At 38.5% G+C, this 13704-nt stretch overlaps 2 protein-coding genes across 2 annotated transcripts; one reads left to right on the top strand and one right to left on the bottom strand.

The window, feature by feature from the left end:
* Positions 1-313: 313 nt before the first annotated feature.
* LOC132118689 (protein-glutamine gamma-glutamyltransferase K-like) lies at positions 314-3638 on the bottom strand. Its single transcript, XM_059528650.1, has 12 exons — positions 3545-3638; positions 3253-3444; positions 2912-3163; positions 2694-2812; positions 2426-2533; positions 2116-2293; positions 1895-2033; positions 1551-1743; positions 1303-1456; positions 846-1216; positions 536-672; positions 314-455 (listed from the first exon to the last, which is right to left on the bottom strand). The coding sequence occupies exons 1-12, from the start codon at positions 3636-3638 to the stop codon at positions 314-316; spliced, it is 2079 nt and encodes a 692-aa protein (XP_059384633.1).
* Positions 3639-9845: 6207 nt separating this feature from the next.
* LOC132117783 (protein-glutamine gamma-glutamyltransferase K-like) lies at positions 9846-13561 on the top strand. The gene is made up of 12 exons (XM_059527089.1): positions 9846-10294; positions 10420-10671; positions 10770-10888; positions 11095-11202; positions 11318-11495; positions 11585-11723; positions 11810-12002; positions 12087-12240; positions 12373-12657; positions 12780-12940; positions 13032-13168; positions 13340-13561. Exons 1-12 carry the CDS (start codon positions 10051-10053, stop codon positions 13485-13487), a joined length of 2118 nt encoding a protein of 705 aa, XP_059383072.1. The 5' UTR covers positions 9846-10050; the 3' UTR covers positions 13488-13561.
* The last annotated feature ends 143 nt before the right edge of the window (positions 13562-13704 follow it).

Raw genomic sequence — 13704 nt, forward strand, 5'->3', positions numbered from 1 at the left:
TGTTTATTTTAGATCTGTGTGGCATCAGCAGTATACAGTAAATAAATCAATAAATCCACTGCTCTGTTGTGTCCTCTGAGGCTGGGACTCTAAACAGTGTTCTGTGCCCGTCAGTGCAGCCAAAGGCAGAATATGTAGCATTTTTTGCTAAAATTTTCGTCAAACCACAAATATTTGAGCTTTCAAAGGTTTTTAATTAAAGTTTTTCAACATGAAGAAAAAAAAACAGTGTATCTGAGATTATTACAGTAATGAACAAGTTTACAGTTCATAGCAACAGCCATTTCTTCTCTTCAGGTAATTAAATACTTTTTCACTGTTTAACAGTAATGTTGGCAACTCCATGTACTTGATTAAGTTGGGAACAGTCAAGTGATGCCAGAATTTTATGTGTGCCATGCCGCACTGGAACAAATGTCTCTGTAAGGTTCACTTTGGCCAGGCCTGCAATATCACTGAGGAAGTGAGAGAATTATTACATGTAGAAATATTAATAAATGCATTTGCTGTGAGTTAAGAGTTGAATTAATCTTACCCATATTTAACAATTCTGGCATGATTCAGTCCCAGACCCTCAATACGGAATATCACATTCTTTAGACTGCAAGAAAGCGGATTCTGGAATGTGATTTTTACTGGCACTTCATGGCCCACAACAGCATCACATACTGGCTGAAAGGTAAAAAAATAAAAATAAATTCACAATTTTATGTACCACGACATTTTGCACATTTAAGCAAAATTCATGATCAATGGCCAGTTTCCACCAATAATGTTGTAATTGTTATCCTCTAGGACATCAGCAACCCATGAAGAGTTTAAAAGACAGAATCTGCTAAACTCACAGAAATAAGCAGATCTGGTGTGCGCAGCCTGAAGTATACTTTAATAACAGTTGCAATCTTTCTCTTACAGTACAGGGCTGACTTACCCTCACATGCCTTCATCTCAATGTTCATTTGGCTCTTCCTCACTAAGGCATTATGGACTCCCGTGTAGTATGTGGCTGCCACTTGACAGTACAGGGTGACGGTAAGAGGTGAGTTGCATTTATTCTTCAAAACGATGGAAAGCATAGCATTCTTGCCCACGCATGGTCCATCACCCTGCATTGTGACTTTAACAGTCACATCCTCAGCACAGGGCAATGGGTAGGTACACTGCTTGGAGACATGACGAATTGCTGTTTCTAAAGCAATGCGGTCTTCCTCCGTACCTGATAAATGTTAATAAAGTCGACAATTAACATCAAGACATTTCCAAATTTTGACTGTTACCTTACTGAGATGTGTGAGATTTCACCTCGTGGATGTTTGTAGAGGTGTGTGATATCAAAGCGTTTGTCTGAGCCGACAGCTTTTGTGCTGATGCAGTGACCAACTGCATTTTTTTCAACATGAACAACACCAAAAGTACCATCATATCTCTGCTGCCAGTAGACTCTATCGTTGTTCACCTAAAACACAATCAACAGTACTACTATAGCACTTGTGTTCACATGGGAGAGAACATCAAAACGCTCATGATGGAATATTAAGGAACTGACGCACTTCAGCAAAAACAAATGGTACATCGTGCTTCAGGAAGACTTGTCCGCTGCGGATCGCAGCAACAGAGGTTGGGCCGCAGCGGAAGAAGCCCTGGCTGGTCAGTTGAGGAGTGGAATCAACCACCTGCCAACCTCCGAAACCAGACGGCAGATCAGGTCGAGTCATCCAGGCCTCATTCCACACGTGGTAGTTCCTACACGGAAGACAAAAAGAATCATGAGAAGAGAAAACAAACTGTGAAAGAAAAAGAAAAGAATGATAACAAAAATTAACAACTTCAGCTATGTATCAATATAGTCTATACATGTGACAGTGTAAAAACTTTTCGCGAGAATAATACTTACCAGATTGAATTACAGTTCATATGATCAATAAGCTGAAATTTTTCATCCAAAAAGACGTCAGTTGTCAAACAAACATCAGTGTCATGAGCAGAACAGAAGTTTGAGACCGGACGAGCAGGAATACCCAAACACCTCAACACTACAGGAATGAGAAGAATAAAAGTTCATTACATCACTTTCTCAAAACTTTTTCTCCTGGTCCAGTCTGCAGGAACTCTTACGTGTGTTGGTGACTCCAGCAAAGGCCGAGCTCTGTCCATATTTAACAGGTATTCCTCCACATTTGTAGTTTTGTTTCAGGATGGCACTGCTGCTGCACCAGGACGTCGGAGCAGTTCCATCTCCATAGCAGTTTGACCAGTTACCCACCAGAACACCACAGTCTTTGTTGGCAATAACCTGACAAGGAGAGATGATAAAAAAAAAAGATTCATGAAGATGTAGTGCACTCAAAACAAAGCAAATCAGACCATTGTGTCAGGCTTTTCAACTTCAAATCAGGGTATTGATGAGAAGAAAATGAAGACTCACCATGTCAGACACGACTCTGGAAATGTTAATGGGGTTTCCCCATCCTGAGCAAGGTGTACAGCTCTTCTCCAACACATACATACAGGCAGACAAGATTCCTTCCTCAAACTAAGAAACAGAGAGCAGAGAGGAAGAAAATATGGAAACATTTCAGCCAATTACCCTTCTGGTAATAGCTTTCTACACATTACAGGCTGCAAATTAGAGTCTCAGACTCGAGTTTCTGTTAGATCCTGTGTTCTGCAAAATTTGAAAGTTTGGCTCTTACTTGACCAAAGTTCCATGTTCTGCAGCCAATCTGCTGCTTAGTTCCATAGTAGATTCTGCCCATGTCATTCAGCACATACTCGGCTCTCTCTGAGTCATCACTCAGGTACACACAGTCATCTGATAAAGAGAACATTGGACTTTAAATGGAAAAGCTTCATTAAGTTTTAAAAGTGCTCACTTTACTCATTCCATTACATGTTCATATTTAGGTTTTACCTTTACACCAGGGGTTGAACAGCATGTAAATATCATTTTCAGGAACATATGGTAAAGTGAATCTTCCTTCTGGACAGTGTGTCACGACACTGAGCTGGTATCGTCCAACGCAAGCAGTCGGAACAGAGTGCACACACAGTTTGATTCGGTTTTGTCCATGTTCCACAATCTTTGCCCCCCAGCAGTCTTTCTTGAATTCTTCCACTAATGGAACGATCACGTAAGTGCCGTCCCGGATGGATGGGATGTGACGTGTTAAACACACAGAAGAACGAATGTTCTAGTGAGGCTGAAATAATAAACTGTTTGTCATGTGATCGTTAAAAAGGGCTATAACTGACCAAGTTTCAGCTCCAGGTGAAGTTTGTCTCGGTTTAGAATAAAAGCTCGGTTCAGCTCAATCCACATCTGAAAACACTGTCCTCTGCGGATGATAAGGTGATCACTCTGATAACAATCTGTGTGATGCTCCAGTCGATTTTTCCCTTTTCTGTCTTTAAGGAGGTCAACAGAGCACACCTGGAGTATTGCATCTGAGGACAACCAAGAGCAGAAAACAATCAAAGATCAGACCTTGATATTAGATGTTTTATTCCCACCATGCAGTGCAATGAGAAGATTTACAGCTCTTACCATCACTTCCACAAGCTTGTATGCCTTTAAAATCACCACATGGGCTGATATTGCAAATGGACCCGCCGCATTCCCCCTCCTGCTCTTCCGGCATCAGCTTGATTCCAGTGCAAATATTTTCACAAGACATTTCAAAAGCTTTAAAAATAGAGAATTAACTGAAATACCTGTCATTCAAAATAAATGGCTTCTGAAGTGTATTTATGTATTAAAATGTCAGTCTTAATATACATGATCATTTAAAAAATATATTTAAAATATAATTTTGACTGGTACCGTATTTCTGTTTCTTACTTGATCTTAAAAGCCACATGATAAAACACAGATGCCAGTTTTCTAAATGCATTGAGTATTTGTTAAATAAAAACCAGGCCACAATCTTAAAAGAATTGATGTTTTAATACTTACATGTTAGTAGTCCTTGTGCCTGAAATGGACTTTTATCAGTTTTTTTAAAGAGTACTCAGAGTAATTGTTCTCAGGGATCTTGAGTTAATAAAGCATGTGAAAGCAGGTCTTGTTGGGACAAAGTGATGCTGCTCCAAATGAACCCCGTTGGTATATAATGAAAGTGAAAGTGAAGTGACATTCAGCCAAGTATGGTGACCCATACTCAGAATTTGTGCTCTGCATTTAACCCATCCAAAATGCACACACACAGAGCAGTGAACACACACACACACACACACACTGTGAACACACACCCGGAGCAGTGGGCAGCCATTTATGCTGCGGCACCCGGGGAGCAGTTGGGGGTTCGATGCCTTGCTCAAGGGCACCTAAGTCGTGGTATTGAAGGTGGAGAGAGAACTGTACATGCACTCCCCCCACCCACAATTCCTGCCGGCCCGGGACTCACAACCTTTCGATTGGGAGTCCGACTCGCTAACCATTAGGCCACGATTCCCGTGGAAATGAGCTCCTCATTTAGCTAATGAGCTCCTCTCCACCCAAACTGCACATAATGTGTGAAAATCATTTCTTCATGGTGAGTCATGCAGGTTTTTCCGTTAAATCAATCTTTTACAAAAAAATAATAATAATGAGTCAAATGGATAATATAGAATATAGGAACATTGTTGTATAATTGCTTTGGTGCTGAGCTGTCAGAAATCTAAAAGCAGGCAACTATTGAGTTTTCTCATGCACACACAAAGAGAATACAGGCAAAGCAGGACACTTATTTTGTCACTGGCATTGTTTTGTGTAAAATGATTTAGATTGGCTACATCAATTTCAGATTGAAATTTGGTGAATGATCCCATATTTTAATCATGTGCAGTTTGCTCTCTGGTTTGCACTGTTGCACTGGATTTTTATGAACCTTGATCAACCAAAAACCACAAACCACAATGTTGCTTCTAAATTCTGCTGCCAAACTTCCACTAATCTGAGAAATTACTTATTTACCATATTTATTAATGGCAGTTATTCGAAACTTTTGGACATCAAACTATATGGGGCCTGCTTTGCAAGTTGTTAAAGACATATCATATCATCAAAACTCATGTAGGACACGGTGTGAAACTGAATGCATACATTAAATATAGAAATGAACAAGAACAGTCTAGATCAGAAATTATTTCATTATGCTTCAAAATAACATTTATAAAGGATGTGAAAAAATTATGAACTCAAATATAATATAATAATGACTGCTTTTATGTCTGTGCAGGCATAGACGGAAAACTCTGAAAGAGATTATTGTCTTGCCAATAATTGTAATGTAAACTGTTGTGGTAAATTTAAAAGAACACCAATTTTACACGATAAACATATATCATGCTTGCCTAACATTCTGTAAATGTAAAGTTGACCACAGAGAAGCATCCAAAGCAACACAACCCTTCCTAATACTCTAACAGACCTGACTGCAGAGAGGAGGTAAAAAAAAAAAACCTTTTTTAAAAAAGCTAGAGGTAATTATGCACTGTAGCATTATAATAATTGTCTGTAATGCAATAGAGTAATTTAGTAGATTATAAAATGCTTTACAGTAGATGGTCATTTCAGAGCAACCCTGTTTATAAAAGTACAGCAATGAGCCCTTCTTTAAAATTTTGCACTTGGGCTATTTGGTTTCCACCCAACATCATCAACTTGCCACTCCGCCCTGTAATACATTACTATGGTTTGTGATAAACACAATGGAATGGGAGAACTTGTTGGTTGGTCTTGATGGTTATATAATTAGTTCTCATTGTTGTTTCAGTGGCATTTCAAGCCTGACCTTTCGGAGCGTGACATTTATTGCCTTGCAAATTGTCAGGGGGAAAAAGAGAACTAAAATTATTTCACACAAGGCCATTTTTAAGTGTTACTGCTTAATAAGTGCAAGAATATCTAAAACCTTTCAACACGGATTGATTTTGAATTGGACGGACGGACGGATAGATGGAAAAATGAATGGATAGAACAATGTGTATAATGATGCATGGGTCATTCCTGGGAGTTTTTAAAGTGGTGGTTCACCAAAATGAATTGATAGAGGCTTTTCATGCCCATTATACTGAATACAAATAATTGTTGTAGCATAAAATTATATCTTTTAACTATCTTAAACCAAGCATTTTGTCTTTTCCCCCGGGGCACTTCACTGAGTTTGTTAACAAAATATTTCCCTCAGTCTGAACTCAAGCCATCACACTAATGTGCGGATTCAATGCCCATAACAATCAAGATTCCGCTCACATGTAACATCATTTACCAGAAATGACATCATTCAGGTCTCTTTAACAGTGGTGCAGAAAAAGGTTAGTAGTATCATACGTATTATTCATATTTCTGAGGAATATTATAGTCAGGGACGGTACCTTCAAGCTTAACAACTCAGCCCTGTCACAAAATTAAGATGGAAATTTATATTTTTTTTAACATTTTGTTTTAATTCGTTTTAAGTTTATACAATGTATTTATTTTATTGCTTCTATATATGGTCTACTCTCCAAACTACATGAGAAGCAGTGGCAATTTTAAGAGAAAAATCACAACCCCGTCACAAATATGTATTTCTCATTATTACGGGGTTGTAAACTTCATTTATTGATAAATTAATGAAAACAAAACAAAAAAAAGTCATGGTTTCAGTAAATATATACTTACCAACATCGTGACAATTCATATTTTATTATAAATAGTATTTTTGAGGAAATATGTCCACTTAAACTCTGACAAGCATAATAAATAAGAAACTGCACCCACATTTGCAGCAGAACGACAGCGTTGGACATGCAGATATGTTGACCCAGAAAGATGGGGACAATATGAGAGAGAAACAAAACCAAAATTAGAGGCAATGTACCACTTTAAATGTCTTCAATCCTGACACAACTTGTCTCATTAATATATTTGGGAAAATATCAGGAAGACAATTAAGAAAGAAAGCATTTCTTGCTGATTGACGTCTGACATGTTAAGGACTAAAACAATAAAATTGTGGGTTTTATTTAACTAATATAAAAATTTTTTTATATTTTTTTACAAAAGTAAAGAGACCTTAGACACACAATTTGTGTTTTTTTTTTAGCTTCGGTCTTATAAATGTGAAAATGTGAAAATTAATGTTACATTTGTTCATCATTAAAGTTATGAGGGACACATGAACAGTAGGTAGATGTTTGTTTTATAAGTTCTGTGTAAAATCCTTTTTAAACCAATCCCATTTTGTCCATTACAGGGTTGAGAAAAAGAGGTGTCTAAATAAAAAAAAAAAAAAAAAAAAAAAAAAAAAACAGGAACGAAAATTAGTCTTTATTGTCTTAGGTGGGAAATATGATTTGGATGATTTTGGAAGTTTGCTAATGATGTGGGGACTTTAGAAAATGAATATGTAGTTAAAAAAGTTGAAATGTTACCAAATGCCAGGAATGAGCCATATACACTCCATAAAGCACCTTTAACATCTGAAGGACTTTCTTTTTCACTAAAGGTTCTTTGTGGCGAAATACGGTTATACAGATTTTAAAAAAGGTAAGAAAGAGATGATTCTTTAAAGAACCTTTAACTGGATGGTTCTTTGTGGAACCAAAAATGGCTCTTCTATGGCATCGCTGTGAAGAACCTTTTTTAGCACCTAGAAAGGACCTCTACATCCCTGAAAGACAGCGGAGACCAGGACAACTAGCGCCCCAGATACAGATCCCTGTAAAGACCTTGTCTCAGCGGAGCACCAGGACAAGACCACAGGAAACAGATGATTCTTCTGCACAATCTGACTTTGCTGCAGCCTGGAATTGAACTACTGGTTTCGTCTGGTCAGAGGAGAACTGGCCCCCCAACTGAGCCTGGTTTCTCCCAAGGTTTTTTTCTCCATTCTGTCACCGATGGAGTTTCGGTTCCTTGCCGCTGTCGCCTCTGGCTTGCTTAGTTGGGGTCACTTCATCTACAGCGATATCGTTGACTTGATTGCAAATAAATGCACAGACACTATTTAACTGAACAGAGATGACATAACTGAATCCAATGATGAACTGCCTTTAACTATCATTTTTGCATTATTGACACTGTTTTCCTAATGAATGTTGTTCAGTTGCTTTGACGCAATGTATTTTGTTTAAAGCGCTATATAAATAAAGGTGACATTGACTTTAGTTTTAAGTGTGTATACATGCATGGACGGAACGATGAAATAAATATTGGATGAATGAACATCGTCCCTTTCATTGTTTTCTGTCAAGTTTGACCAGAATTACTAGATAGACTATAGTTATGTCATAAACATTTGCTAAAGCCCATTGTTGGTTTAATAATATGCTGAACTGTTGAGTTCTGGGTGTTTTTGGGTCATTTTGATTTAATTGGTCAGATTAAAGGCTATTTCTCCTTGTTTTCTCATACGCCTTCTGGGTGGAGCATAGGATTCAGGTTGGGGATGGTGAACAATTATGATGTCTCAGAAAAAAAATGCAAATCATGACATACTTGACAATGCCTTCTATACTATAGTTGATAAATCCAAATGTACATACTCATTTAAAGTTATGAAATCAGATTCCTTGCTCAAACTTCCACTTCCACTTGTCTAATCGCTTTTTGTTAAAAGTAGCAAAGTTTCTTCAAAAGTATGTAAAAGAAATGATTTTTGGCATTGTATAAGATGCATAAATCATTGTGCTACTCACTGCTCTATTAATAGAACAAAATAAAATAAAAAACAGGGTCATTAAGAAATATATAGACATACTTTGCTCATAGAATGTTTCTGATACAGGATCTCTGAGAGAATATTAATATACTGTATACTGCTTAAAAGTATAATTCAAGATATAAAATTAAAGTGTGTATATATATTAGTTTTAGTACTATTTTCATCATCTTGGTGTATTCAGTGTAGACAGTATCACACTGATTTTAATGGATTATCTTGTCTTTAGTCACGCTGTGTCTCGTCGCTAAAGGATAGTGGAGACAAGGTGTTAGTCTGAAAATGACTCTGCCTAAAATTTAAAGGTTCAGAACAATTCAACTAAGATGTTCACTTGTCCCATTAATTAATAAAAATGAACATGACTCAGAATCCTTTTATCCTTTTCTTAAGAGGACAATTGCTCACACTCTTCAGCTACGTATGAGCTGTGGATGGGGTGGAGAAGGAGATGTAGTATAAATATCCTCTCTGCTGTGGAGACAAACACCACAGGTTCACTTGCTGCAGCACTTCAAGTTTTCGGTTCAGTTTCTCTTGAACAGACAAGGACTAAAATCACGTAAGTAATCATCTCGGAAATTGTTGGAAACTAATTATGAATGGCTATTAGCAAGCTGACATCTGGAATTTAGAGTTGGTTAAAAACATGGTTTATTATTTCTTAAGACATTTCTTTTCTGGTATGATTCTTCAGTTTGTGTAGCTACAAATTTTGGCCTTTTTTGGAACAGCCTTATGTTGTCAAGAAACCAAACTTAAAAGAAACTGGAGATCTGATTTCTAAGAGATTTCTTATTTATGAATTAACAACAATCTACTGACCCATTACAAATGACACTCATGTCTCTCTCTTTTTTTTTTTTTTTTTTTTTTTGCTCAGCATGCCTTTCGTATACAACCCACACAAAAATCTCTGCACCGTTGGTCGTTTCCCAGCCATTAAACTGCAGGAGGATGACTGTAGGAAAGCAGCATGCTACACACCGGTCTACAACAAACCTTGTGTTAACCCATGCACAAATCCTTGTGTCAAACTGGATGCAAACCCTTGTGTCCACCCTTGCTCTAAACCTTATGTAAACCCTTTGGCAAACCCTTGCAATATCACTTATGCTTACCCTTATGCTTACCCATATGTTAACCCATGCGTCAACCCCTGTGTTAACCCTTGTGCTGCTCCATACCCTAACTCTTGCGGCTTTGTTACTCCATGCCGTGATTATGAGACAAAGGAAGTTGTCAAGGAATGTGTGGAGGATTGTACAAGCAAGCGAGTCTGTGGGGTCGAGGGTAAGGGTCTTTTTTATCTTTGTCCTCAAATAAACGATGGGAATTATCCTTATTCATAATAACTCAGTGAATGATCTGTTTAATAATTAATTACCTGTTTTCTGCTTTTTTCATTTTCTCAGATGCTGTCCTCCGGGTGAGTAAAGTTGACCTTCTCAAATGCAAGACTGGACAGAATCGTCAGGAGCATCACACACATCGTTTCCTTGATGATCATCTCATCATCCGCAGAGGACAGTGTTTCAATATGTGGGTTGATCTTTGCCGTCCTTTCAATCCCAGTTGTGACAAGCTTCACCTGGAGCTCAAACTAGGTTAGTTATGACAAACAGCATGTGGAAGCATGCCAAGAAATAACATGAACAGGAAGACGACGTGAGGAGCTGAATCAGCATTGCTACCATTATTAAAATCTTTTGTTCTTCTGTGTGTTTAACAGGTCACATCCCATCAATCCGGGACGGCACTTATGTGATCGTTCCAATAGTGGAAGAATTCAAGAAAGACTGCTGGGGGGCAAAGATTGTGGAACAAGAACAAAACCGAATCAAACTGTGTGTGCACTCTGTTCCGACTGCTTGCGTTGGACGATACCAGCTCAGTGTCGTGACACACTGTCCAGGAGGCAGATTCACTTTACCATATGTTCCTGAAAATGATATTTACATGCTGTTCAACCCCTGGTGTAAAGGTAAAACCTAAATATGAACATGTAATCGAATGAGTAAAGTGAGCACTTTTTAAACTTAATGAAGCTTTTCATTTAAAGTCCAATGTTCTCTTTATCAGATGACTGTGTGTACCTGAGTGATGACTCAGAGAGAGCCGAGTATGTGCTGAATGACATGGGCAGAATCTACTATGGAACTAAGCAGCAGATTGGCTGCAGAACATGGAACTTTGGTCAAGTAAGAGCCAAAAATGTATTAATATATTATAAAAGATCAAGTTTAAGATATTTCAGTGATAAAGGCATCGCTATGGTTGCTGGCCACCCTGGACAGTTTTTCCTAACCTTCCCATAACTGATAATTCCACAGAACAAGTGCATAAAATAGCATGAAGGTTGAATAACAATATCTAATTTTCTTCCTCTCTGATCTGGGATTCTTAGTTTGAGGAAGGAATCTTGTCTGCGTGTATGTATGTGTTGGAGAAGAGCTGTACACCTTGCTCAGGATGGGGAAACCCCATTAACATTTCCAGAGTCGTGTCTGACATGGTGAGTCTTCATTTTCTTCGGTACCCTGATTTCATCTATGAAAGCCTGGCACAATGGTCTAATTTGTTCTCTTCTGAATTCAGTACTTCTATAATATTTTCAATTACCTTGTCAGGTTATTGCCAACAAAGACTGTGGTGTTCTGGTGGGTAACTGGTCAAACTGTTATGGAGATGGAACTGCTCCGACGTCCTGGTGCAGCAGCAGTGCCATCCTGAAACAATACTACAAATGTGGAGGAATACCTGTTAAATATGGACAGAGCTTGGCCTTTGCTGGAGTCACCAACACACGTAAGAGTTCCTGCAGACTGGACCAGGAGAAAAGGTTTTGAGAAAATGATTGTAGATGTAATGAACTTATATTCTTCTCTTTCCTGTAGTGTTGAGGTGCTTGGGTATTCCTGCTCGTCCGGTCTCAAACTTCAGTTCTGCTCATGACACTGATGTTTGTTTGACATCTGACATCTATTTGGATGAGAAATTCCAACTGATCGATCACATGAACCGTGATTCAATCTGGTAAGTGTAATTGCCATTTGTGATGTCCTAAAGATTCTGAATGTGCATTAAGTTTTTCTATTTCTTTCTTCTCCTCTTCCATGTAGGAACTACCACGTGTGGAATGAGGCCTGGATGACTCGACCTGATCTGCCGTCTGGTTTCGGAGGTTGGCAGGTGGTTGATTCCACTCCTCAACTGACCAGCCAGGGCTTCTTCCGCTGCGGCCCAACCGCTGTTGCTGCGATCTGCAGCGGACAAGTCTTCCTGAAGCATGATGTGCCCTTCCTTTTCGCTGAAGTGCGTTAATTCCTTTAATTTACCATTGTGTCATACAAAAATTATATGATGTTTATGATGCTTGTTTGTCTCTATGTGTTCTAGGTGAATAATGATAAAGTTTACTGGCAGAGGAAATGTGATGGAACATTTGGTGTTGTCCACGTTGAGAAGGATGTAGTAGGTCACTGCATCAGCACCAAGGCTGTCGGCTCAGATCAACGTGTGGATATCACAAATCTCTACAAACACCCACTCGGTAAAAAACATGCATTTCTATCTATTCCAACACTCAACACTTTGAACCATGGTGCTTATACTAATGATGAATGTTGGTGTTTCTCCTGTGTTTCATCCCTCTCTAAATGTTCCTTTTACTTTCATTGATCAGATTCTTCTGAGAAGTGTACTGCTTTGGAAACAGCTCTTCGTCATGGCTTGAGAAGATGCACATACCCACTGCCCTGTGCTGAGGATGTTGTCTGTGAAGTCAACCTAAAAGGGGATGGATCATGTGTGGGCAAAGATGCTGTGCTTTGCATCAATCTAAAAAACAAATGCAGCTCACCTCGTAGCGTCACCCTCTACAGCCAGGCTGCAGCCACGTACTACACCGGAGTCAGGAAGACCTTCCTGAAGAGAGACCACACATGCATTGAGCTCAAGCCCTCTGAATGTGAGAAATCATAAAATCTGAAATCAAAGAGTTGCAATACATGAGACTACACAGTTGGCATAGTGCAGCTTATGGGTAAAGAGACATATTCATTCAATATTTGACACTTTTCTCCACAATAGGCAGACCTCTGGAATGGACCCTGAGTTATGACGAGTATAAAGAACACCTGGTGGATCACGCCTCACTGATGCTCAACCTCTTCGGACATGTGGCTCAGACCAAGCAGGTTCTGGCCACCCAGTACAACTTCAGACTGCGCACACCTGATCTTGTTATCACTGTGAGTTCAAATTTATTGTTCAAATGATTTATCTTTTGATTGTTTGAAATCATTTCATGCTGATATGTGTCTTGTATGTGGTTCTTCTCAGCCTGTATGTGACGCCGTTGTGGGTCAAGAAGTGCCAGTCAAAATCACTTTCCAGAATCCGCTGCCTTGTGTCCTGAAGAACACTGTATTCCGCTTTGTGGGTCTTGGACTGCAGCATGCCAGAGTTGTTAACTATGGGTAAAATTAATTTAATTATTTTTAATTAAATAATAAATGTCACATTATTATGTTTAATTTTCACTTAATTGTATAAATTATGATTGCTAAACTCAAACAGTGATTATTTAATAAAAAAAAAGTCAATGTAATAAGCGCAGTAGTGTTAAATAATCATTCTTTCTGTCACAGTGACATTGCAGGGCATGCCACAGTGTGCCTGACGGAGAAGTTTCTTCCCAAGTGTCACGGCTCACACAAACTTCTGGCATCTTTTGATTGTCCTCAGCTCACTCAGGTGCATGGATTCGCCAACATTGTTGTCAAACAGCACTGTTAAACCAATCAAATTGCCAGAACAGAGAAAACGTCATGGCTCCATTGAACAGAAAGTGCTCACATTATATTGATTCTTTCTAAAATAAATTAACATTTAGTTTTTCTCTTAACCAACAAACTGTAAACCTTAAACTTCTTATGGTGCATTTAGTCATTATCTAGGACAAGTGCACTTTATCTTGTAAGCTTTTTTTTTTTTTTTTGTATTAGATTTTTTT

The sequence above is a fragment of the Carassius carassius genome, chromosome 37, assembly GCF_963082965.1.
Source record: "Carassius carassius chromosome 37, fCarCar2.1, whole genome shotgun sequence".
Lineage (NCBI taxonomy): Eukaryota > Metazoa > Chordata > Actinopteri > Cypriniformes > Cyprinidae > Carassius > Carassius carassius.

What these genes read in the sequence shown, in the direction of transcription:
- LOC132118689 (XM_059528650.1), bottom strand. Translation starts at nt 3,638, where the DNA reads ATGCCGGAAGAGCAGGAGGGGGAATGCGGCGGGTCCATTTGCAATATC. An exon ending in TCACCTGGAGCTGAAACTTG is followed by an intron (nt 3,164 to 3,252) that starts GTCAGTTATAGC and finishes TGTGTTTAACAC; the next exon opens with GTCACATCCCATCCATCCGG. An exon ending in TGCTGGAGTCACCAACACAC is followed by an intron (nt 2,034 to 2,115) that starts GTAAGAGTTCCT and finishes TCATTCCTGTAG; the next exon opens with TGTTGAGGTGTTTGGGTATT.
- LOC132117783 (XM_059527089.1), top strand. Translation starts at nt 10,051, where the DNA reads ATGATCTGTTTAATAATTAATTACCTGTTTTCTGCTTTTTTCATTTTC. An exon ending in GAACATGGAACTTTGGTCAA is followed by an intron (nt 10,889 to 11,094) that starts GTAAGAGCCAAA and finishes TGGGATTCTTAG; the next exon opens with TTTGAGGAAGGAATCTTGTC. An exon ending in CCAGAGTCGTGTCTGACATG is followed by an intron (nt 11,203 to 11,317) that starts GTGAGTCTTCAT and finishes TTACCTTGTCAG; the next exon opens with GTTATTGCCAACAAAGACTG.